This window comes from Microcaecilia unicolor, chromosome 3, assembly GCF_901765095.1.
Source record: "Microcaecilia unicolor chromosome 3, aMicUni1.1, whole genome shotgun sequence".
NCBI classification, from domain to species: domain Eukaryota; kingdom Metazoa; phylum Chordata; class Amphibia; order Gymnophiona; family Siphonopidae; genus Microcaecilia; species Microcaecilia unicolor.
This window is the reverse complement of record NC_044033.1, coordinates 247,341,260-247,367,602: the sequence shown is the minus strand read 5'-3', so window position 1 is coordinate 247,367,602 and position 26,343 is coordinate 247,341,260. Positions and strand designations below refer to the sequence as shown.

Here is a 26,343-nt window from a genome sequence, read left to right as displayed (position 1 = left end):
TGCTCCTAAATTGACCTCTTTGAAAAAATTACCTTAAAAACTAAAAGTTACATCATAATAAAAGTGGAGAAAAAAGAAAAGAAAAAATAAATAAGGCTTGAACATTGTTCTTCGTATTCATAGTTTCTTCAAACGAAGACAAAGAAACCTGGGGCTGGCCAGCATCTGCAGTCCGAAGAAACACCTGCATTTGTCCTCAAACGTTTTCATAAAAAAGACATAAGAATATAAGCGTTGCATACTGGGACAGATTGAAGATTCATCACAAGAACCTGACAATATACCGAAAGAGTAAAACAGATTTTAAGCTGCTTATCCTAGAAAAAGTTACTGCCTTGCTGTTATCATTGTGCCTATTAATTGCCTAAAGAGACTTTAAAGTAAACTTGTTGGTTCAAAGCATCAAATTTGGAGTGGTCTGATTCATTTACTGAAAGAAGTGTGTAACGTGTGTGGTTAAACTGTCTCTGGCCTCCCGGCTTTGGTCGGTCCCGAACCAAGAAATTCTTTATGTGTGGGAATAGACCCTCTTATAGTATTTACCGGGCCACCTCTTACAAGAGTTTATCATAATTTCTGAAACGACAGGAAAAAGTAAAGAATTTGAAATTAAGGCAAATTTGTGTGGTTCTTCCCATTCATCCCAGAGGACGTATCAGGTTATAATTATCAACCAGGCCCCGTTATTATAAATCATGCACCTACTCATTACATAATGAGTGTAGGAAGGCATTTGAATGCTACCTTGTTTAATTATAGCCATAGTATTACAGGGTTAGTGAAATTATCCCCAGGAAGAGAAGATATAAATACATTTGACACAATTATTCACCTTGGTATTGTTTCCCATAGCCTTTTCCTCTCCGGATTTTAGACTGTATTTGTTTGATCTGTCTTTGATTGCATCTTTGGTTTTCTTCTATGGATCACACTCTGCACGTTTTAATCATTCCTGTTCATTTCTGGATGCCTTCTCTCTAGATTTTACTTTCTGTTTCGGAAAGTCCTCTGATTATTTTCCTGGTTTGTTTGCTCTAGATTTCACCTTGTTTGATCTTTGGTCCCTTTCCTTGTCTTTTCTTTGTATGCTCTGTCTCTTTCTGTCTCTCTCTCTCTCTCTCTCTTTCCATGTTCCACTTTGCTTTATATTTTCCATTCCCCTTTTCTTTTGCATATTTTTTCCTCCTTGTTTGGCATTGATGAATCCAGCGCGTTATGAAAATGTGTGAAAAGATACAGCTTTTTGATTGGCTAACTCTGTTGCTGCTTACTGCACCTGTGGGGGGAGTTCTAGCCCCAGGATGTGAGCTGGAACTCCGTGAGGTGGCCCCCTTCTCCACAGATGGAGACTTTGTCCTGGGGGTGATATCAGCATCTTATACCGAAGTCATCTACCCCATTCTTGATTACAGAGAGATCCCTCAGCCAGTTCGTTGTGAAGGGTAAGACATATTGACTGGGAAGATATGAAATTGATTTTCAGCATGGTTTAACTGGCCAGAAGTGGCTCTTACGTAGTGAAAACCATACTGTCCGGGTCCAGTGTTGACATTCAGTGGTACATAACCGGATGTTGCTGTTGAACATGATGAACTCTGAGCGGTCTGTGGATAGTCTTGAGACAGACCTAGAAGTTATCTGAACACCGCTGACATATAGTCCGAACTTACCCTGATAGCTTTCCAGGTACCAGCCATGAGCATCAGCGGTACCCAGATAATTTCTGGTGGCCCTGAAAATCCCATAAAGTGCTGCCCTAATACTGGGGCCTAATTCAGCCCACGGTGGTCGTCTTGTTAAAAACTGCTGACCACCGCAGACTGAATATTGACCCATATGCACTGTTCACTCTAAGCTAAGCAGGAGTCCTCCACCTGCAGCCTACCTGTGGGGGGTGCTGTTTCAATATCATATTTTCAATAGTGAGGGACAGGCAAAATCTGCAGGACTCCAGGGAAACTGCCTATCCTTAGTGACAGAAAACACAATATTGACGCACTGCCCCCCACTGACAGCAATGCATTTGGAGGACTCCTGCTCAGTATGTTTTTAATTTGATTGGTGACCAGAATAAAGGCTTTAATATATTGGTTATAATAAATATATGCCTCAATTACGTATCATTGGTGCCAAAAAATGTCAATTTTGTGCAAACGTGCAGGCTATTCTAGTCTGTGTGTTTACATTAGTATTTCTATAATGGTGTAGGTGTGCCTGAAGCCATTATAGTATGTAGAAACATGACAGCAGATAAGGGCCAAATGGCCCATCCAGCCTGCCTATCCTCAATAACCACTAACATGGAGGAGTAGCCTAGTGGTTAAAGCTCTGGTCTTGCAATCCAGAGATGGCTGGTTCAAATCCCACTGCTGCTCCTTGTGATCTTGAGCAAGTCACTTAACCCTCAGGTACAAACTTAGATTGTGAGCCCTCCTGCAACAGAGAAATATCCAGTGTACCTGAATGTAACTCACCTTGAGCTACTACTGAAAGAGGTGTGGACAAAATATAAATAACTGTTCCTTTCCTAAGGGATCCCACATGTCTGTCCCATACTTTTTTAAATTCTGAGACAACAAAAACAATCACCAAGAGCCTTCAAAATAGGGACACAATTCCTTTAGTAACATATAGTAACATATAGTAGATGACGGCAGAAAAAGACCTGCACAGTCCATCCAGTCTGCCCAACAAGATAATTTCACGTGTGCTACTTTTTGTGTATACCTTACCTTGATTTGTATCTGCCATTGTCAGGGCACAGACTGTATAAGTCTGCCCAGCACTAGCCCCGCCTCCCAACCACCAGCCCCGCCTCCCACCAACAGCTCTGCCTCCCAATCTTTAATAGTGTGACTTGAGAAACAGTCTTCCAATAGTGACCCAACATGGGCCATGTTTTGATGCACAGCACCTGCGTCAGGGGTCAAGAGTGATCTGACATGAACATGTGAAATAAATGGAGAAATGGCCGAAAATAAGGAGAAAGGCCAAATGAATCGAAAATGAGTCGAAAATGTTTGCTTTGGATCACATACATTTGGAAGGACTTCACCATTGTTGATCCAATTGCACTATAAATGGTAGAACTGAATTTAAAATAGCCTGTTTAGAGTTTAAAATACTGAGTGGATTATGTTCTCAGTCTCTAATACATTTTCTAAGTTACCCAATTGGTAGACATTCTTCCCGTTTTCATTCTTCCTTAATTCTTGGCTACCCTTCGATTAATCTTGTTTGATTCAAGCGTTTGCTGGATCGTTCTTTTATTTTTAAATCGAGTACACTTTGGACTGATATTCCTATTCAGATTAGAACACAACCAACTTATATGTCTTTTCGTAAAAGTCTGAAGAGCTATCTATTCTATAAATATTTTAGAGCTTAATATATCTACTGCTTAAAACTGTAACTCTTAACTGCATTTATTAATGTCTTCTTTGTAAGCTGCTTTGAATTCAATGTGATATAAACACTTGAATAGAATAGAATCTCTAGTCTTCAGAGGCTAACGAGTCAGGTAGAGATAAGAACGGTGTCAGAATTCAAGAAAGCAGGGTCTAGACAGAGAAGATGTTTATTGGGAAGAAGTGAAAGGACAACTGAAGATCAAGTGCAGCTTTATTTTTATGAGAAGAAAAAGTTGATTTTGCTGACACGGCATCTTTCAAATAGCATGAGATGACGAAGGATGTCTGGTTTCTTTCTAACAGATTCCAGGCACGGTATTATCGCGACATATTGGCCATTTTGTTTTCCATAGAAGAAATTAACCAGAACCAGTATCTTCTGCCAAACCATACTCTGGGCTTCCAGATCCTGGACTCTTGTCTATCAGAGGTGGTGGCTCTACAGGACACACTGCAGGTACTCTCTGGGGAGAACAAAACCATCCCAAATTATAAGTGCCACGCTCACCCAGCTCTGGCAGGAATCCTCGGGGAGATCCACTCTGCAGTGACTGAAGTCATGGCCAGGATATCAGGGGTTTACAAGATTCCACAGGTATGAGATTCCTTTTTCTCTATCCCAAAGTTTTACTTTTGACTTAAATTTATCTACATAGTCTTTTTATTTTCTAAAGAAAATTGGAAGGAGTTAAATTGAAACCCTTACAGTACATTTCATTTGGTCATGAACTTACATAAGTATTGCCATACTGGGAAAGACCAAAGGTCCCTCAAGCCCAGCATCCTGTTTCCAACAGTGGCCAATCCAGGTCACAAATACCTGGCAAGATCCCAAAAAAGTACAAAACATTCTATACTGCTTATCCCAGAAATAGTGGATTTTCCCCAAGTCCATTTAATAATGATCCATGGACTTTTCCTTTAGGAAGTCGTCCAAACCTTTTTTAAACTCCGCTAAGCTAACCGCCTTTACCACATTCTCTGACAACAAATTCCAGAGTTTAATTACACGTTCAGTGAAGAAACATTTTCTCCGATTCATTTTAAATTTACTACTTTGTAGATTCATCGCATGCCCCCTAGTCCTAGTATTTTTGGAAAGAGTAAACAAACGATTCACATCTACCCGTTCCACTCCACTCATTATTTTATAGACCTCTATTATATCTCCCCTCAGCCACCTTTTCTCCAAGCTGAAGAGCTCTAGCCACTTTAGCCTTTCCTCATAGGGAAGTCGTCCCATCCCCTTTATCATTTTTGTCGCCCTTCTCTGCACCTTTTCTAATTCCACTATATCTTTTTTGAGACGCGGCGACCAGAATTGAACACAATATTCGAGGTGCGGTCGCACCATGGAGCGATACAAAGGCATTATAACATCCTTATTTTTATTTTCCATTCCTTTCCTAATAATACCTAACATTCTATTTGCTTTCTTAGCCGCAGCAGCACACTGAGCAGAAGGTTTCAACATATGATCAACGACGACACCTAGATCCCTTTCTTGGTCTGTGACTCCTAACGTGGAACCTTGCATGACGTAACTATAATTCAGATTCCTCTTGATATAACGCCTTTCTGTGGTACAACCAAAGTGGTTTACACACTCTATACAGGTACTTTCTCTGTCTCTACTGGGTTCACCCTCTGTTTTTTTTTTTGGTACCTGGGGCAATGGAGGGTTAAGTGACTTGCTGAGGGTCACAAGGAAATGCAGTGGGAATTGAACCCAATTCCCCAGGTTCTCAGCCCACTGCAGTCGACCTAGGAACACCACTGAGATTCAAACTTCTCACATTGACTTTTAGGGCCTTTCGAGCTGGAATTCCAGACTGTCTGGCATCTTTGACCTTTCCCTATTCTCCTGTATGCTTGCTTTGTTCCATCAATGATTTTCGCCTGGTACTTCCAGGCCCTATATCTGCCCAACTTGAATTTACTCATCGCCGTGTTTTCTTCTGTACCACCCCTTTTTATGGAACTCTCTCTCTCTCTCTCTCTCTCTTTCTCTCTCTCTCTGTTAGGGCTAAAAAACCGTCTTTTAAAAACTTTAAAATTGCATTGAAAACCTGGTTATACCAACAAGCCTATAACGCAACCTTCTGAAGGGGGTTGCGCTCGCGGGGCTATCACTGATTTTTTCTTTTTTATCTTCTCATTCTCCTCTCCCTCCCCTCCCTTCTTCCCAATTATGCCCTTCCCTCTCCTGTTTTTTTAGCGTGTAGGTTTGATTCTTACACTTACTGTATGAATGAGGAACATCTTTCCCATCTAAAAAATGGAGTTCCTTTCTTACTCTTGTTTTGATTTTATATTATTTTATGTACACCGCTCAGGTCTGCTAGTTAGTTTGAGCGGTATATTAAATTCTAATAAATTAATTATGCAAAGCAAAGATGTACGAGACAAGGCCCTGTTCAACAGAGTTTCCATACTATTCATGACACACAAATAGGACAATTAAGAGATTAAGGAGGACATTTTATTTTGGGAATGATTAAAACAACATGAGTATTGAACAGGCGGATAAGGGGTTAAGAATTAAAATCAACCTCAAAAATGTGGGCAGGACCAGAGAAGGAGCATGATGCACCATCGCAGGTCTATGACTGGTTTAACTGCGGGGTGTCTACATGTGAAGTGTGCCTATACTGGAGTACGCAGGTATCTATAAGAGAATATGATTAGGAGATTACATAATTTTTTTGAATGATGCAAATTTCAGATTGGTTGGGCAAAGCTTTATTATGCCGAGTTTGACTACTGTAATTGATAAGCTTGCATGGAGTATTTTTGAAGGCCTTACAAATTACGCTCATTTTCTCTGTGGGTTTCCACGTCTCTAGTGTTGAAAAAGTTACACTGGTTTCCTATCAAACAGAGAATTTTTTTTTAATTCTGTTCTTAGTGTTTAAAGCTTTGAATGATTTGGTTTCCCCAATTCTGTGTTCGACATTGCAGATTTATTGGCCTGTAAGAGCCTTGATATCCTCTGATGCTTGCCTTTTAGAAGTTCCTTCTTTTAAGGTAGTCAGGCTCGATGAATATCGTGCTTCTGTTTATAAAGTTATAGGTCCAAAGCTGTTGAATGAGTTGCCACAGAGCCTACGAACATTACAGAATGTTAATCAGGAAAGAATTTAAAACAATTTTATTTCGACAGGCCTTTGACAATTAAGCTGGTTTGTTCTGTCTTTGACAGTTTTATAGACATTCCCCCAAATTCTATATAGCGCGCCTTAATTTCCATGTGGAATTCAAAGCATATTCTATAACAATGTGTGTAACTTAATTGGTTAACTAGTTAATCAGCGCAGTTAATTGGATGTTAACAAGCAATTATCACCACTAATTGGCATTAATTGAGATTTACACGCACAACTCGCTAAGGGCCCTGTTTACTAAGCTGTGCTAGAGGCGAGCTAGCGTTTTTAGCATGTGCTATGAATTAGCGTGCGCTAATCATGTAGATGCCCATAATATTCCTATGGGCGACTACATGGTTAGTACATGCTAATTTTTAGCACACTCTAAAAACTCTAGCACACCTTATTGAACAGGGCCCTAAGTGCAGGGCTGCCGAGAGACTGAGCCAGGCCCGAGGCAAGGCCCCCCCAGCCCCCCAAGGATTGCCGCCGACACGCCCCACCTCCCCCCAATCGCTACTGCTGTCGCCTCCCTCTCCTGCTCCCAGGCCGCCAGTGCCACAGTCCCCAGTCTCCACCTACCTTTCCTCAGCTCCCTTCTGTCTGCCATTCGACCCCCTTCATTTAAAAAATAAAAATAAAAATCTCAAAATCGGCAGCACAGTGCCTTCTGTGTGAAAGCAGCAGATCGCCTTGGGTGGGCCTTCCCTCAGTGTGTCCCGCCCTTGCAGAAATAGGAAGTTACATCAGAGGAGGGTGGGACAAAGTGAGGAAAGGCCCGCCCGAAGCGATCTGCCTCTTTCACACAGAAGGCACTGCGCTGCTGATTTCGAGATTTTTTTTTTTTAAATGAAGGGGGTCGAATGGCAGACAGAAGGGAGCTGAGAAAGGGAAGGTAGTTGGAGACTGGAGACTGCAGCGCTGGCGGCCTGGAAGCAGGAGAGGGTGAGAGACCCTGGCATCGGGCCCTCCTTGGAGTCCCGGGTCCGGGGAATTTTGTCACCCCTGCCTACCTCCCTCTCGGTGGCCCTGCCTAAGTGTATTCTGTAACGTGGTAAGTGTAAATTCTAAGTTGCATACTTGAAATGGGGGCGTGGCCATTTGTACAATCTGTGTGCATTATTATAGAATACACCGCTCTGCGCCTAATTTAGGTGTTGGGATTGACGCCAAGTAAAAGATGGCCTAAATGGACGTGACCACATTTGGTCAAGTGAAGAGGTGCTCGGCTAATTCTATATATCGTGTGGAAATTTACGCCTATTCTATAAAATGTAGGTGCATTTTTTTTACCGTGCAGATTTTTCAGGAGTCATAAATAGAATCCAGCCTATTGTGTCAATGCAGTGAATATGTTATTTATTTATTTTACTATGTGTAACTGGTCTGTCCTGTATGTTATGGTGTTACATTATGATCGTTCTATTGTACACCGCCGAGTACTTTTGGATCGTGCAGTTTATAAGTGTTTTAAATAAATAACAGAACGGGATCTCACTGTGCAGCACCTGCAATGAAATGCCCATAGAATTTTGACCAATGTGATTCATTCAAGATCACACATAAAGGTTAAGGGAAATTGAGGGGAAGGGGGGAGAGGATTAGAGTTCACAAACTTTTTACTTTTATGCAGGGCTTTTTTTGAGAGAGCACTTGGAGGTACTGAGTACTGGCACCTTTTCCATTGTCTGCTAAAATTCACCCATGGTCCCCAAGTTTTAATGAAAGAGCTCAGGTTCTACACACCAATTCTGCCTTGTCATAGATTCTGTGACTGTTTGCAGGGGGCCTGGCTATTGTGGGGTGGGTCCCTCAGTGATCACCCCACCCCTGAAGGGTGGCCTGGCATTTGAGTACTGGCAGCTTTTTCACTAGAAAAAACACACTGCTTTTATGCCAATGGGTCTGTGGAATCAAGGCTCCTTTTTCTTGATACTGAAGAGAAGGTGGGCAGACACAGACATCATGCTTCAAAGACTCCTTGCCAAGGAGCAGAGAGAGAACATCCCCCTGCTTTCTAGTCCTTTCTGGGATAGGTTAACATGGGTGATTTGGGCAGGTAGCTGGCACGCACAGCAAAGCTTTACGGCTACAAGGTCCTCTACTACCAGAACCACACTAGTATGGGAAAAAATTAGGCAGTAACCAGTGGCGTAGCCAGATGATCAATTTAGGGTGGGCCTGAAAGTAAACTTGGTGGGCCCAAATTTTCTTCACTGCCACCTCCTCCATGGTACCTCTCCCCCCCCCCCAAATCATAGAAATGCCTGAGCTGGCGGGGATCAATGTGTAATTAAACTCTGGAATTCGTTGCCAGAGAATGTAGTAAAGGTGGTTAGCTTAGCGGAGTTTAAAAAAGGTTTGGATGGCTTCCTAAAGAAAAAGTCCATAGACCATTATTAAACAGACTTGGGGAAAATCCACTATTTCTGGGATAAGCAGCATAGAATGTTTTGCCAGGTATTTGTGACCTGGATTGGCCACTGTTGGAAACAGGATGCTGGGTTTGATAGACCTTTGGTCTTTCCCACTATGGCAATGCTTATGTACTTATGATCTGCAAGCCCCGCCAACCAAAGACCTCCTTCTCGCTGAATGGACTCTTAAAACTTGGTCTGCCTCCAGTGGTGTACCCCTGTGTTGCTGCTGCTGCTGCTGGCTTCCATGCATTCTCAGTTTTGCTCATGTGCAGAAACTGAGCACGTGCGGGGGATGGGGGTTAGCAGCGGCAGCACGAGGACACCGCTGCTGGCAGCTCAAGTTTTAAGAGTCCGTTCAGTGAGGAGGTCCTTGGTTGGTGGAGCTTGTGAATCCCTGCTAGCCACACTAAAGAAGTACAAATTTTGGGTGGGCCAGAGCCCAAAGTAGATGGGCCCTGGCCCACCCAGGCCCACCCGTGGCTACGCCACTGGGAATAACAGTCAAGCTGCTTCCACTGGTGCAAACACTATGATGAAGTATGCAAATTGTTTACCTCAGTGATTATCCTGGAAAATAAACCCAGCAGAAATCTGGATCTGTTTTTTTTAATGTGGACATTTTTTCTTTTAAGACAACACATAAAGTTGAAAATGTCATCTTTATCTGGAAAAACTCCATGATCCAATGAGTGAAAGAACATACATTATAGAACAATGGACTTAGAACGGCCATTAAAAAAAAAGCTCATTTCTGCAGGTAAAAATTTCCCTCCTCACGTGCAAATGGTAGAACTTGTTGATAGAGTGGCAGAGATCTTTTTCCTCCTATTTTAATTGTAAATATAGAAAAAAACATATTAGGTAGAATAACATGCAAATACAGATTGGGAATAAGGTTTGATCTAGTTTCTTGCTATAGAAGGTCTTGATGGTCAAAACTTGTTGTCTACCATGTCAAGTGATATTTCATCTTATGCATTACAATAGTCCGATGAACACGTATGAGGGGGTAATGGAAACCTTTCTCTTTCCAGATCAGCTTCTCATCACAGCACCCAATTCTGAGTGATAAATTCCAGTTTCCGTCTTTCCTACGCACCTACCCTCCCGATAATCTGCAGCCCCGGGCCATTGCTCAGCTGCTCCGGCACTTCAACTGGACCTGGGTGGGGATCCTGTCCTCCAGCTCAGATGTCAGAAGCTTGAGCAGTCAGAAGATACGGCAAGAAGTGGTGGAGAACGGTGGCTGTGTGGCCTTCCTGGAGAAGATCAACAATCGTTACTCCAAGGAGAGGCTGGTGAGGGTGGTGGATGTCATTCGTCAATCCTCAGCAAGCGTGATTGTATGTAATTGCTACGAAATGCACCTCAGGCCTATCCTGGAACTCCTTGCTCTCCAGAACGTCACTAGCATCGTTTGGGTTGTCTCGTCAGGGCTTACCATCAACTCCCACTTGTTCACCAGGGAGTCCTGGAGGCTCCTCAATGGCAGCATTTCATTCACTGGCGCCACTAATGGCATTCCTGGCTTCATCGATTTCATCTATGGCATTAGACCCTTTGTATATTCACAGGACACCTTCACCAAGCTGTTTTGGCAAAAGGCATTTGGGTGTCAATGGGAGGGACAGAACATGACTGCTATGGTGACTGGGTTAGAGGTCATCCCTTGCACAGGAGAAGAAGACCTCAAAGAACTAGATCCAGAGCTCTTTCAACTGAACGATCTAAGCATTTCCTATCATGCTTACTTGGCGGTTTACGCCTACGCACATGCCCTGCACAACATGGTTGTAGATGGAGCCAAGGAAGATGCTTTCGGTACACACACCAACACTAATAATGTCGAACCGTGGCAGGTATTGGTAATAAAGATTTGAATATTCTACCGAAATAAAGAACGGGTTTAATTATTGCTTTACAATTTAGACTTTCTGACACCATGGCACTCACTTTCAAAAGAGAAAAACATCTCCAAAGCGGCGCAAAGCGGCAGATGGATGTTTTTCTTCCAAAAAACATCTCCGCAGTTTGTCTAAATCACAATGGGGGCATGTTGGAGGTGTGTTTTGGGTGGAAGTTGCACAAGTTTAAAATCTGTACATTTTTCAGCAATTATGGAGCAGAAACTCTGAAAGTCAAAGGCACACTTATTTTTAGGTGCAATGGAGGAGTGGCCTAGTGGTTAGGGTGGTGGACTTTGGTCCTGAGGAACTGAGTTCAATTCCCACTTCAGGCACAGGCAGCTTCTTGTGACTCTGGGCAAGTCACTTAATCCTCCATTGCCCCATGTAAGCCACATTGACCCTTCTGACACAAATCAGGAGATGGGCGTCCTTCTCTCAGGGTCGCCCAAATCGGCATAAGCTGATTTTGGGCGTCCTCAACTGCTTCCCGTTGTGGGGATGACCAAAGTTCACAGGGACATGTCATCACTGTAGCGAAAGCAGGACTGGGGCATGATTAAGAGATGGGCATCCTCGGCTGATAATGGAAAAAAATAGGGCGTCCCTGACGAGCACTTGGCCAACTTTACTTGGTCCATTTTTTCTTGCGACCAAGCCTCAAAAAGGTGCCCGAACTAACCAGATGACCACCGGAGGGAATTGGGGATGACCTCCCCTTACTCCCCCAGTGGTCACCAACCCCCTCCCACCCTAAAAAAAACTTTTAACATTTTTTTTGCCAGCCTCTATGCCAGCCTCAAATGTCATACCCAATTCCCTGACAGCAGTATGCAGGTCACTGGAGCAGTTTTAGTGGGTGCAGTGCACTTCAGGCAGGCGGACCCAGGCCCATCCCCCCTACCTGTTACACTTGTGGTGGTAAATGTGAGGCCTCCAAAACCCACCCGAAACCCATTGTACCCATATCTAGGTGCCCCCCTTCACCCCTTAGGGCTATGGTAGTGGTGTATAGTTGTGGGGAGTGGATTTTGGGGGGCTCAGCACCCAAGGTAAGGGAGCTATGCACCTGGGAGCAATTTGTGAAGTCCACTGCAGTGCCCCCTAGGGTGCCCAGTTGGTGTCCTGGCATGTCAGGGGGACCAGTGCACTATGAATTCTGGCTCCTCTCATGACCAAAGGGCTTGGATTTGGTAGTTTTTGAGATGGGCGTCCTCGGTTTCCATTATGGTCGAAAACCGGGGACGACCATCTCTAAGGTCGACTTAAATGTTGAGATTTGGGCATCCCCGACCGTATTATCGAAATGAAAGGTGGATGCTCATCTTGTTTCGATAATACAGGTTTCCTCGCCCCTTCGCGGGGCCGTCCTGCAAGGACGCCCTCATGAAAACTTGGGCGCCTCATTCGATTATGCCCCTCCACATCAACTGTGAATGAAGGTTCAGGGTGTCACAGCCACAAAGCCCTATTTTTATGCAAAAAGGGGAATTAGGATGCCAAGGTTGAGGTGTGAAGAATACACATTTGGGCCCTTTTACTAAGGCGCACCGAAAATTGGCCTACGCTAGTGTAGGCGCATGGTTTGGATTTGAGCAGGTCTATTTTTCAGCGCGCCTGGAAAAAAGGCCTTTTTTTGGTGACCAAAAATGGATGTGCGGCAAAATTAAAGCCATCACGCGTCCATTTTCGGCCTGAGACCTTACCACCACCCATTGACTTGGCGGTAAGGTCTCACGTGCTAACCTGGCAGTAAGCATCAACGCGCATAAACTGCCGATTACCACGGGCAAGCCCCACGCGGTGGAAAACATTTTCTACTGCTGTTCAATTCTGGTCACCGCATCTCAAAAAAGATATAGTGGCATTAGAAAAGGTGCAGAGAAGGGTGATGAAAATGATAAAGGAAAAGGGACGACTTCCCTATGAGGAAAGGCAAAAGTGGCTAGGGCTCTTTGGCTTGGAGAAAAGGTGGCTGAGGGGAGATATGATAGAGGTCTATAAAATAATGAGTGGAGTGGAACGGGTAGATGTGAAGCGACTGTTTACGCTTTCCAAAAATACTAGGACTAGGGGCATGCGATGAAGCTACAAAGTAGTAAATTTAAAACGAATCAGAGAAAAGTTTTCTCCACTCAACGTGTAATTAAACTCTGGAATTTGTTGCCAGAGAATGTGGTAAAGGCGGTTAGCTTAGCGGAGTTTAAAAAAGGTTTGGACAGCATACTAAAGAAAAAGTCCACAGACCATTAAATGGACTTGAGGAAAATCCACTATTTCTGGGATAAGCAGTATAGAATATTTTGTACTTTTTTGGAATCTTGCCAGGTATTTGTGACCTGGATTGACCACTGTTGGAAACAGGATGCTGGGCTTGATGGACCTTTGGTCTGTCCCAGTATGGCAATACTTATGAACTTATATGTACTTATTGGCGAAACACCGCCGAGATTTTCAATGTTATGTTATTTTATTGGTGGGAGGAGATATGAAAAGAGTGAGTCAGGTGGAGGCTGGGTACCCACTCCGAATACCAACTGAAAAAACATGCATGACAGAGCAGATAGGACACCGAAGTCTATAAAATAATGAGTGGAGTGGAAAGGGTAGATGTGAATCATCTGTTTATGCTTTCCAAAAATACTAGGCCTAGGGAGCACACAATGAAGCTACAAAGTAGTAAATTTAAAACAAATTGGAGAACATTTTTCTTCACTCAACGTATAATTCAACTCTGGATTCATTGCCAGAAAATGTGGTAAAGGCGGTTAGCTTAGCGGAGTTTAAAAAAGGTTTCGACGGCTTCCTAAACGAAAAGTCCATAGACCATTATTAAAATAAACTTGGGGAAACTCCACTGCTTATTTCTGGGATAAGCAGCATAAAAAGTTTTGTACTTTTTTGGGATCTTGCAGGTATTTGTGACCTAGATTGGCCACTATTTGAAACAGGATGCTGGGCTTGAAGGACCTTTGGCCTGTCCCAGTATGGCAATACTTATGTACTTATGTACCTGTGTGTTTTGGACATGCATCAAAAATAGAATTACTGCCCGGGGCACGCGGTAGCCAGGCAGTAGTTCCAATTTGACGCGTGTAGATGTCTATGCACCTTAGTAAAAGGGTGGACCCTATATTCAGACCCTGATATTCAATGCCAGGGTGTTTCTGGTAACTGGTATTGAATATTCTGGTGTTTTTTGACTAGTTTCAACATAAACAGCCAAGACGATATTCAACGCAGTGATGTAGTGAAGAGAAACAGTGGGCTGGAAGCAGGAGAAGCAGAGGTGAGCACGCCAGGGAAAATTTGTACAATCACCAGCCCTAAGTAGATTCTCTATATATTTGCAAAAAGAATTTTCTTTATCATTGTTTTTGACAGGTCCTCCAGTACCTGTGGGATGTGTGCTTTACTACAGATTCTGAACAGAAAGTCTACTTTGATGCGAATGGCGATGTACCTACTGTCTTTGACATCAAGAACATCCAGATATACCCCGATGACACCAGCAAAGTGATAACAGTGGGCAAATATGATGTCAAGGAATCTCCAGGGCATGAAATCTCTCTGAACGTTACTGCCATCTTGTGGAACCAAAGGTATAACCAGGTGAGCACTGAAGGCATTGGTACATTTTGAAACTCTGAAAGACAAAGGTAAATAAAGGGACACTTATTTTTAGGTGCAAAAAGGCACCTATCTGGAGCCTGTTCTGTAAAGGAAAGTAATTGCTTACTTTCCTTTATAGAAATGCTACCTTAACCGGGCAAATACAGACCTAGGGGTCGATATTCAAAAGGGTTTAACTCCACTCAGCTGACCATCAGTGGCCTTTATGTTCAAACATTTTTATTGAAGTTTCAGCATAAACAAAATAAAGCCTTCAGATACAATCAATCTCAAAATCTTGCTTTATCCACACCACAAAAAAATCAATTGACACCACCGAATTTCTCCCCACCCCCACCCCCTCCCCTAGTCCTCCCCCCAAAAAAAGATCCCCCCCACCCCTCATCACTCACCAAAGCAAACTTCCCACAAAAGCCCCCCACCCCCTCCCTTCCTATACAGACACACTGACAAACTCACTGACATGTCAACGTATTCAAAATAAGGCTTCTGCCTCTAGACGACATAGAGTTCAAATAGGGGTTCCACACTTTCAAAAAACCTCTCCTACGTTTAAAGGAGCCTTTTGCTTCCCGAGCCTCCCAAGACAGCAACTGATGTACCATATTGCGCCAATGCCAAAATTCAGGTGGGGCATCAGAGGTCCAGGTCTGTAAAATACACTTCCTTGCCAATAAGCAAAGTTTACGAATCAACATTCTATGTACCACTACAGATCCACTAAAGCCCTCCGGGTAGTCCAACACTTGAAGAGGCCTTTAAGCAGATAATGATGCTAAATATTGCCTGTGATCGCCCAGGCACTGTCCAGTTAGTGCCGGGTGGGTCCAGAGGTAGAGGTTGGGTAGAGCCAATGATATTCAGTCCGCTAACTAGTTAAGTAAGTGCAGTAGTGCACCAAGGGTGGGGCAATGGAGCGGTCCGCCCAGGTGCAGGCAGCAAGGGGGTGCACAGAGCTGTCGCACGGCTGTCGGCTCTGTAGGTCCCCTGCCCCCTCTAACATTACTTCCTGTTCCGAGGCAGGGGACCTGCAGAGCCAACAGCCACGTCTGCTCCGCACACCCCCTTGTTGGGAGGAAAGGTCTGGTGATGTGCTTCGGAGGGGGTGATGCTTCAGGAGGGTAATGTGCCTGGAGGGGTGTGGGATGCACTTCGGAGGGGGGGGGGGGGCGCAGCTGCGACCTAAGCTGAGTGGCGAATATGCTATGAATGCCATTGAGAAAGTGGGTAAAGTTAGGACAGCAAAAAGACTGTTCTAAGTTTATCCTCCCAGCGAGTTCACACACCGATCTGAATATCAGCCGATACGCGGTTAGCTTCTGGGTGGCTGCTATAACCCGGATATTCATCGCTGGTGCTCAGACATGGCCCAGCATTGCATAAAATGTTGGCACCCTCCTTATAGAATGAACTCCTAGTCCCCATAGGCCTACAAACACATTTTCAACTGAAAACTTCAAAGGCGACCACAGCAGTGATTCATTTTCGCTGCCTGTGACACTTCAGGAGCCTTCCCTTTGCCTTGTTTTGCCCTTGCTGACATCACTTCCTGTTTCCTTTCTGACAGGAAGTGGCAGAGGAAAGCCTGATGGGCTGGAGCCGGCAGTGAAAATGAATCACTGTGGCCGCCTCAGAGACATGGAAGGGTGGCAGAGGGAGAGATGGGAGTGTGGGGCCACTGCTGGGTGGGCCCCAGGCAAAAATGGTCCCACCCATAGCTACACCACTGCTTTACAGTTACTGGCAAAAACCTGGCACACCAGTTTGATTGCGTGCATTGTATAAAATGTATTGTTTTGCGCAAGACTTTAAATTTCTGACACAGAACGATTACGTAAAAAGCCCCCAAACCAATCCAATACACTTCCTCCCAGACCAAAAGAGCTGAGTACTGACAGAAACCTGTTTCAGTCAAGAAGAAAATGGAAAACAAAGGATCATGGCATGGGGCTGCAAGAGGGCAGACACAAGGATACATTAAGGAAATATTTTATTAGGGGAAGGGCAGTGTGTACATAGAGCAACCTCTGAATGGGGGTTGTAGACAAAACAATTTGATGGAATTCAAAAATGGCCAGGACAAGCACCAATGTTCCTTAGAGGTAGAGGAATTAATGGGAAAGCAAATTGAACATATTAACAGAAAATGTTCTACCTCTTTCATAATCCCTAGGCACCTCGGTGTGTCTGCAGTGAGAGCTGTCCTGTTGGATACAGGAAATCTGCCAGAAGGGGACAACCGTCCTGCTGTTTCGACTGCCTCCCTTGTGCTGTTGGAGAAATAGCCAACGAAACAGGTAAGGCACTCCCGATATATCTGTGAGTCAAGCATGCCGTATCTTCCAAGAATCTAATGGAGCACATCCATGCTTGTCGTAGATGAGGTTGACTGTACCATTTGGGTTGCAGAATGGATAAGTTTGTCCATGAGTTGAAAAGAAACATAGTAACATAGTAAATGACAGCAGATAAAGACCTGTATGGTCCAACCAGTCTGCCCAACAAGATAAACTCATTTTACTTGATATGCGATACTTTATATGTATACCCAAGTTTGATTTGTCCTTGCCTTTCTCAGGGCACAGACCATAGAAGTCTGCCCAGTACTATTCTTGTACTAAGTTCTGAAGCTAATGTCGAAGCCCCTTAAAATGTACACTCCAGCCCATCCCTATCTATTCAGTCACGATCAGGGCGTAGACCATAGAAGTCTGGCCAGCTCCCATTTTGTTTCCTAATTACCGGCGTCGCCACCCAATCTCCGCTAAAATTCCGTAGAACTATTCCTTCTAAACAGGATTCCTTTGTGTTTATCCCACGATAAACAAAGATCTCTTCCAGACATATTTCACTCTTCTACAGAATATTAAACTGTCAATTCAATCATGGACTATAGACACACTTTATGTTTAAATCATTTTTATTGGTAACAGACTGCATAATTCGTACAGGCAATTCTGTAGGTTTGGTACCAACATTTTAACACTTTAACTCCCCACCCCTTCCCCTCCCTCCCACCCCTTCTCCACCCCATCTTAATGGAAGACATACACAACAATTATCATGCTCTTTCTATTACATGTTCAATAACTGACTTCTAGATTCAGAGGTCAACGTTGTCAGAAACAGGCTCCATCTGTCCATAAAATGTTCAAACTCTGTACGTGGTTGCTCCTTTGTCTGTAACCTTTCCAGTCTCATGAGATTTATCATTTGAGTTTGCCATGTCTGAATCGAGGGTCCTGTGACCTCTAGCCAGTCTATTAGGATAGCTTTCTTTGCCATCATAGTAGCTCTCTTCACGAAGGCTACATATCCCTTAGGCCCAGGCTTACTGAGTTCTGGTTTGCCAAACAATAATAGAGGGGTACACCTCCATTTTGCCTTCCATAAGCTCTCAATTTGTCTAAGTAGGTTGGTCCAGAAGTGAGTGACTCTCGGACAGCTCCAGAACATATGTCCTAATGTCGCTCCACTCCCCTTACATTTTGGGCAGGCTCCATCTGTAGACAACCCCATGTGGAATGCCCTGCGTGGGGGAACATAAAGTCTCAAGGCAAATCGATATTGGAGCTCCCAGTGTGCAGCCCATGATGACATGTGCCGTAGCGAGAGAACGTGTTCCATGAACACATTAGTTGGTATCTGTATTGGTAGGTCCTTTCCCCAGTCTCTGGCATACTTAGCATAGTCTAATTCAGATTTGGTGTCTTTAATATGTCTATGATGATAATGCAATGGTACTTTCTGTTGCGAGTTCAAGGACAATGCTGAGGCCAGCTCCTCTTGTATGTCCTCTGCAAGGTCTTCCCAAGGCAGGCTTGAGATATAGTGACGTATTTGCCAATAATGAAAATAGTCATTAGGTCCCAATATTTGTAATCCTTGCAGTGCAGCATGAGGTTGTAGTTTCCCTTAGTCAGTGATAATTTGCTGAATATAGGTAACTTTCCGTTCTGTCCATTTTCTAAATATTCCATATATAAGGCCTGGCGGGAATGCTGGGTTGCCACATATGGGAAGAAAAGGTGTCACGTTGTGAGAACAGCGGTGCAGTTTGCATATCCACCGCCACGCTTTTTGCGCTGTAGGTAAGATGTGTGAGATCTCTAGTGCTGGAGATATGGGGCATTGTAAGCCATGAAGAAGACTACTGAAGTGGCAGGGTCCAAAAAGTTCCAGCTCTATCTTTGTTGCAGTGAAATCCGTCGTACCTCTAAACCAGTCATTCAAATGTCGTATAGAGCTTGCCACAGTTAATGATCTGATGTCTAAGAGACCTAGTCCTCCATATTCCTTTGGGGTACAGACCATAGCAAGGGGCAATCTCGGTCTCCTCCCCTTCCACAGGAATTTTGTCAAATCTGAGTTCAGTTTTTGTTCATCTGGTCTTTTTATATATAACGGTAACATTTGAAATATATAAAGCCAGCAGGGCACTATCATCATATTATACAATGCCACCCGCCCTAGAAGCGATATAGGCAGCTCCTGCCATTGTGCCATTTTCCTTATAGTTCTCAATAGTAAGGGCTGAACATTTAAGTCGTAGAGTTTAGACAGGTCCTGAGGGATCTGGACACCTAAATATTTGATCTCCTTCCCTTGCTTTAATTGGGCACCTGTCCCTAGTGTTGTAGTTTCTCCCCGCGGGTACATCTGCATTATGTAAGATTTCTGTAAATTTATTTTAAATCCCGAGAGTTCACCAAAATCTGAGGTTCTTTGTATCAGCTTTCGTATTGAACTCTCTGGACAAGCGGTCACTATCAGCAGATCATCGGCAAATGCCATCACTTTAACATTCTCTCCTCCCACTTCTACACCCACTATTCCCTGTTCTTTAACCAGTGTCCTCAGAAGTGGTTCTAGGGCTAGTAGGAACAATACCGGGGAGAGAGGGCATCCCTGTCTAGTACCCTTCGAAACCGGGAATTGTGGGGTGCGTATTCCATTAACTAGTACAGCTGCTGTTGGGTTTGTATATAACGACTTTATCGCTTGGTAAGCCCACCCGTGTATTCCTATATGCTGGAGCACTTCAAATAAATATTCCCATGTTACGCTATCAAACGCTTTCTCAGCATCTAAGCTGATTAGCGCAGACTTTATCTGTGCATGTTGGCAGTGCCCCATAGCCAGTAGTAGCCGTCTTACATTCACTACTGAATGCCGATTGCGCACGAATCCCACTTGCTCTGGTCCTATAAGACGAGGAATGTATTGTTGCAATCTGTTAGTTAGCACTTTGGCCAAAATTTTTACGTCCACATTTATTAGTGAGATTGGACGATATGAATCTGCTTTGTTCTCTAGCCTACCTGGTTTGAGAATTAGGGTTATCAGAGCTTCATTTGCATTTGGGGGAAATTTCTGTTTTTCTACCACTTCTTCAAAATAATCATGCAGTGTTCCTATAATCGAAGGTCCTAAAATTTTATAGAATTCACTGGTGTATCCATCGGGGCCTGGGGCTGAATGTGTGGGTAGGCACTTGATGATGTCTTGCAACTCTCTCCCCGATATCGGGTCCCCTAAGGATCGTGCCTCCTCTTTAGTTAGTTGAGGCATGCCTGTATTATGCAAGTATTCTCGCACTTTGGTCAGGTTTGGAGCTTATCCTTGCTTGTACATCATACTAAAAAAATCCTGAAAAACCTGTGCCACCTGCTCCCTCTTGTATTGAAGCACATCCTCTTTATCTTTTATCGCTGTGATCACCCGGGGTCCTCCCCTTTGTTTAACTAGTCTTGCCAGTAGTGCCCCTGACTTATTACCCAACTTCTGCAGCTTATATTTCCTGAGGACTAATGCCCTAGAGGCTCTCTCTTGAAGTAGTGAATTTAACGCCACCTGTGCCACCTGCATTTGCTCTTTATGTTGGCTTGTGGGAGCCTGAACGTACCTACGTTTCGCTTTTTGGAGCTTTCTCTCCAAGCACACAATAGCCCTCGTCATTTTGCGCTCACGGTTAGCTGTGTATGCTATGATCTCTCCCCTAATGACAGCTTTCGCCACCGGCCAAAATATATCTGGGCGATTCTTATATTCCGAATTTAGATCTATGTACTCCGCCCACCGGCTTTGTATATATTCCTGAAAATCTGGATTCTCTGCTAAGTAGGATGGAAAACGCCATCCTGAGGGATTGAATGTGCTATTTGGCATCTGCAGGTCTGCCCATACCATCGCGTGGTCTGAGATTTCTTCCGATCCAATCTCCACTGCCTCTATTTGTGAAAATATCTTTCTATCTATTAGTATGTAGTCAATCCTAGAGAACGTTCCATGCGCCCTAGAGAGATGTGTGAAAGCTCGAGTGTCTGGGTGTATTGTACGCCAAGCATCCACTACATTAAGTTCTTGCATAAATTGATTCAGAGCCCTTTTGTTAGGCCCCCCTCTCTCTGCACGTCTAGGCGCGGAACAGTCCATTAGGGGGTCCGCCACTAAATTGAAATCTCCCATTAGTAATATTGGTAATGATTTGTAAAGTAAGCATGAGCGTACTAGCTGATCATAAAATGTCTTATCGTATTGGTTTGGACCGTATACAGCAACTACTAGGTACTCTTTGTGATGTAGCCAGAGATGAATAATGACAAACCTCCCTAGGGGGTCGCTCTCTACTAGGTGTGACTTGGCTACTAGACCCTTTCTGAGCAAAATAGCTACTCCATGCTTTCTCCCTGCTGCCGAAGCTGCATGTACTTCTCCCACCCATCCTTGTTTCAATTTTTGGTGCTCTTCTGGGGATAGGCGAGTTTCTTGTAAGCAGACCACATCTGCTTTGTGCCTCTTTAAGGCAGCTAGAATCTTAGTTCTCTTTACTGGTGAGGTGACTCCCCCCACGTTCCAAGTTAGGAACCTTGTTACTATGCCTCTAGCCATGAACGATACTCAGAAGTTCTATTAAGCTGTCTCTCATGACTTGTGGGGTCTCTAGTGCCCAGCCCACCAAAGCGTCCCTATCTATGTTGCCTTTAAACAGCTTTAAGTCTTTCTACTCATCAGGAATAGTAACAGCCCTTTTCTGATTATGTAAACAGTATCTATCAAGTTCCCAGACTTCTATTTCTTCAAGTGTATCCCTCCAAATCCATTGCTGTAAATATGTCCGCCTCAACCCTCCCTCTCTTCCCTCCCCTCCCCTCTTCCCTCCCAAACTCCCTTTTATCTCCCCTATTATCCCTCCACTCTCCATCCTAAACAGCGGTTGGAGAAGTGTAGATCTAAAGATGGCGGCTTCCCCCCCATCCCCTTGCCCATTCCACACCTCTGCTCACATTATTCCACTACATAACTTAATGAAAAAATTAACATCATTTCTGGACAGCTTGTGATATCCATTCAACATAGACTTATATTAACTTTCGGTTCAACATTCAAACATTTTGTCAGACTTTACCATACTTTTGCGTGACCTGTATTTCCTTGAGAGTTCTTTCTTTACCGGTCAGTCATTTCGCCCTTGCATCTATAGTAGGGTCATACTTTAGGCCCTGTTGTGCCTCTTGCAGCGTTGTAAAGGTTTTCCATGACCCCTCTATTTGCACCTTCAATAATGCCGGATACAACAGCCTGAAGCGTTGCTTGTTATCTGCCAAGTGTTTGCAAATGGGCCCAAAAGCTCTTCTCTTTTCTTGGACTGCTAGGGAATAATCCTGAAACACCCTTATTGGTGATCCCTCAAATATCAGCTTGTCCCATTTTTGTCGGGCCCCTCGCAAGATTTCCTCTTTATGGATGAAATTGTGGACTTTGATAATTACTGCTCTTGGTCTGTTGTTCATATTGCTTCGCTTCCCTATGCGATGTGCCCTCTCCAGGCAAAGTGGCCCCGCGCTGTCTGAAAGAGCGAATTCCGATTTTAACCAGCGCTCTAATTGAAAGGAGAGGGAGCGATCTGGGATCGATTCCGATATGCCAATTAGGCGGAGATTAGACCTTTGGGACCTATTTTCTAAGTCATCTATGTGGTGAGTTAATGAATTGAGTTCGCTTTGTAAGTCTTTTATTACCAGCGTTCTAGCGGCCTCGGCGTCTTCAATGACGGACACTCGTATCTCCAGCTCCCCAGTTCTTCGAGTTGTCTCGTCCAATATCGTTTCCATCCCAGCTAATTGGGCAGCTAGTTTGTCGAACTGAGGAGCTATTGCAGTCTGCACCACTTCCATGAGTTGGGACAGTTGAGCGGCATTGAATACTGAGGCGGCCTCCTGTTTTGGGCTCGCCGCCATCTTGCCTTCTCCGTGTCCGCGTTGTTTTTCTGGTTCTTTCTTTACCGTCCTGCCCGGCATTACCCTGCTTTCACGGACAACAAAGGAGTCCATAGACAACGTGTCCGCTCTGCCCTCGGTATTTGTTTCAGTTGATTTCGGGTGGAATTAGCGTTGGGTGGGGGGGGTTAGCCCAGGAGAGATCAGAAACACGTCTTCTTCTCTCTCAGTCCATCACGTGATCCATAGACACACTTTATTAATATATTCCAAAGCTAAGAGGAACTAAAAGGAATTGAGAGGAGGAAAAGACCTCAAACCATCCAGGTGCTGGGGCTTACTTCACGTCCAATATCTTTAAAGCACTCTCCGGATCTTTATTGATCACTGGCCCAAAAAACAGTTCAGTGTGGCTAGCAATGTAAGAAAACTGGGCATTCCCTGGAACATCATACATGAAACATATATCAAAAAATAATAAAATCTGAAAAGAGTCAAATAACATACATTGATGGCCCAAGTATTTCCTAAAAATAAAGGTCTTGAATGATTTGTGAAACTCGCCATAATTTTCAACGAATTCCAGAGTTTAATTATATGTTGAGTGAAGAAATATTTTCTCCGATTTGTTTTAAATTTACTACTTCGTAGCTTCATTGCGTTCCCCCTAGTCCTAGTATTTTTGGAAAGAGTAAACAAGTAATTCACAACTACCCGTTCCACTCCACTCATTATTTTATAGACCTCTCTTATATCTCTCCTCAGCCATATTTTCTCAAGCTGAAGAGCCCTAACCGCTTTAGCCTTTCCTCATAGGGACGTCATCCCTTCCCCTTTATCATTTTTGTTGCCCTTCTCTGTACCTTTTCTAATTCCACTATGTAATGGTAACATCAATGGTATAATAACCCTTTCCAACTTTGATACTTTAAAAATCAAACGGGCTGTAGTATTTAACAAAGTTTGAATTTTCTTTATAACTATTTCTTTACAGCCCAAGTAAATCATATTACAATATTTGATTTTGGCCAACACCAATGTCTGTGTAATCCATGCTACCAATCCCAGGGCAAGCAGTGGCTTCCCCCATGTCCATCTCAATAATAGACTACGGACCTTTCCTCCAGAAACTTGTCCAAACCTTTTTTAAATCCAATACGCTAACCGCTGTTTCCACATCCCCCGTCAACAAGTTCTAGAGCTTAACTATTCATTGAGTGAAAAAATATTTCCTCCTATTTGTTTTAAAAGCATTCCCATGCAATTTCATTGAATGTCCCCTGATCTTCGTCCGTTTTGAATGAGTGAAAGCATCGATTCATCTCCACCTACTCCATACCACTCAAGATTTTGTAGACCTCAATCATATCCCCCCTCAGCTGTCTCTTTTCCAAGTTGAAGAGCCCTAGCCTAACTCTGACTGCCAACACACTGGCTGGATAGTGATGAGGTAGTCTGAAGAGAGAGATACGGAGCAGCTGGCAGTTATGTGGGCACTGGCCGCATTCAGGACCAGCTGATCAGATGAGACCTCACAAAAAACAATCTTAATTTTGCACACTTAGTTATTCAGGTGTTATCATTAAATATTGGCCCTGCACCTCCATAACTGCAGGTTGCTGCCCAAATCTGACCTCACTCATTCATGTCCATCATGGCTCCTTTCTCAAAATGGCTGCCATGACATCTAGCAGCAGTCTTGCGGAACTAGTGAATACTGTGTGTGATATGCAAACAGATGTAACCTTTTATTTGCTGATTGATAAAGTCCTTATGATTATGAGAAAGCAAGTTAACACAAACCAAGAGACCTGTTATGCAAAAGCTGACAAACTACACTAATCTTATACTTAATCTATACTAGAAGGCATCTTAAGAACTTTGATTAGAACTGTAAAACAGGTCTATCTTTCAAGTTTCCAGGAATAACATTTCTGGAAGAGTAGTTTAGTGGTTCAAGCAACAGGCTGAGAACCAGGAGGAGCCAAGGATCAAATTCTGTTTCTTCTACAGATACTCCAATATGACCTCAAGGAAGTCACTTTACCATTCATTGCCTCAGGTACAAAACCTAGAATGTAAGCATCCCCAGGTAGAAAAATATCTACCATACCGATATGTAACTTGTCTTGAGCTTGAATATGGAAAAATGAAGGATGAAATCTAAATTCCAAATCCAAACACTGACTGTTCATATAGAACCCATGGAACCTTTATAAGTTATAGTACAGATGGACAGATTGGATCCAGAAATTGGGTATTTGATTGGTGGTTTTTCTCTTTCAGATACAACCAAGTGTTGGAAGTGCCCAGAAGACCAGTGGCCTAATGAAAGTCGAGACAAGTGTCTTCCCAGAGTTGTTGAGTTCCTGTCCTACCAGGATCCCCTGGGAGCAACCTTGGCTACAGTTGCCATCATTCTGTCCTTGGTCACTGTCCTCATCCTCATTATATTCTTTTGGTTCCAGAGCACACCAATTGTAAGAGCCAACAACCGAGGCCTCAGCTACCTTCTCCTTTGTACCCTTACGCTCTGCTTTCTCTGTTCCTTGATATTTGTTGGCTTTCCGATGCAGCTCACCTGCATGATCCGCCAACCTGCCTTTGGTCTCATCTTCACTCTCAGTGTCTCTTGCATACTAGCAAAAACTGTCACAGTGGTGATTGCTTTCAAGGCTGTCAACCCTCACACTCACCTCAGAAAATGGGTTGGGTCAAAGATACCCAACCTTATTGTCATTTTCTGTTCTCTCATCCAACTGGTTATCTGCACTTACTGGATTTCTAGTCACCCTCCCTTTCCTGAGAACAACACCAGATCTGAAAGTGGAAAGATACTCATTGAGTGTAACGATGGGTTGACCATACTCTTCTACTGTATGTTGGGATATATGGGATTCCTGGCCATCCTTAGCTTCATTGTGGCCTTCTTGGTTAGGACATTACCAGACAGATTTAATGAGGCCAAGTTTATCACCTTCAGCATGCTGGTCTTTCTGAGTGTCTGGCTGTCCTTCATTCCTGCCTACCTCAGCACACAGGGGAAGTACATGGTTGCAGTGGAAATCTTTGCCATCCTGTCCTCTGGTGCTGGGTTACTCTTCTTAATCTTTTTCCCCAAGTGCTACATTATTCTCCTACAACCAGAGAAGAACACCAAGGAACACTTAGTAGGAAAAATGGCAACTCGTAAATGAAGTCTACATTATGTGGCCAGAAACTGAGTGGCAAGTTGCATTAGTAGAAAGGACACAGGTATTGGATCATTTAGGGGACTATTTTAAGACTGGAGTGTAGAAGATCATACAGTGATATAAAGTCTTTTCCCTCTAGGACTGGATAGCTCAAGGGATGGGAAAGGGGGTACATCTCCCTGTGAAAATCTCTTTGTTTGAGGCATACTGCCTGAGTGTCTCACCATGTTGCACAGATACCTACCTGTGCAAACCCTTCTACACTGAAAACTGTTCTCATTTTGACATTTGTATACTACAGTGCTTCTCAACCCTCTCCTGGAGACACACCTACCCAGCGAGGTTTTCAAGCTTACCTTTGTAGGGTCATTGTAATCTTGCAGTATGTGGGGGGGGGGGGGGGGGGTGCTGCAGAGA

The 26,343-nt window shown here is 43.8% G+C and overlaps 1 protein-coding gene across 1 annotated transcript; it reads left to right on the top strand.

The window, feature by feature from the left end:
- Positions 1-1,215: 1,215 nt before the first annotated feature.
- LOC115464562 (vomeronasal type-2 receptor 26-like) lies at positions 1,216-25,929 on the top strand. Its single transcript, XM_030194928.1, has 7 exons — positions 1,216-1,442; positions 3,714-4,005; positions 10,011-10,831; positions 14,088-14,169; positions 14,265-14,492; positions 16,687-16,810; positions 25,019-25,929. The coding sequence occupies exons 1-7, from the start codon at positions 1,216-1,218 to the stop codon at positions 25,927-25,929; spliced, it is 2,685 nt and encodes an 894-aa protein (XP_030050788.1).
- Positions 25,930-26,343: the final 414 nt, after the last annotated feature.

What these genes read in the sequence shown, in the direction of transcription:
- LOC115464562 (XM_030194928.1), top strand. Translation starts at nt 1,216, where the DNA reads ATGAAAATGTGTGAAAAGATACAGCTTTTTGATTGGCTAACTCTGTTG. An exon ending in CAGCCAGTTCGTTGTGAAGG is followed by an intron (nt 1,443 to 3,713) that starts GTAAGACATATT and finishes TCTTTCTAACAG; the next exon opens with ATTCCAGGCACGGTATTATC. An exon ending in AGAAATAGCCAACGAAACAG is followed by an intron (nt 16,811 to 25,018) that starts GTAAGGCACTCC and finishes TTTCTCTTTCAG; the next exon opens with ATACAACCAAGTGTTGGAAG.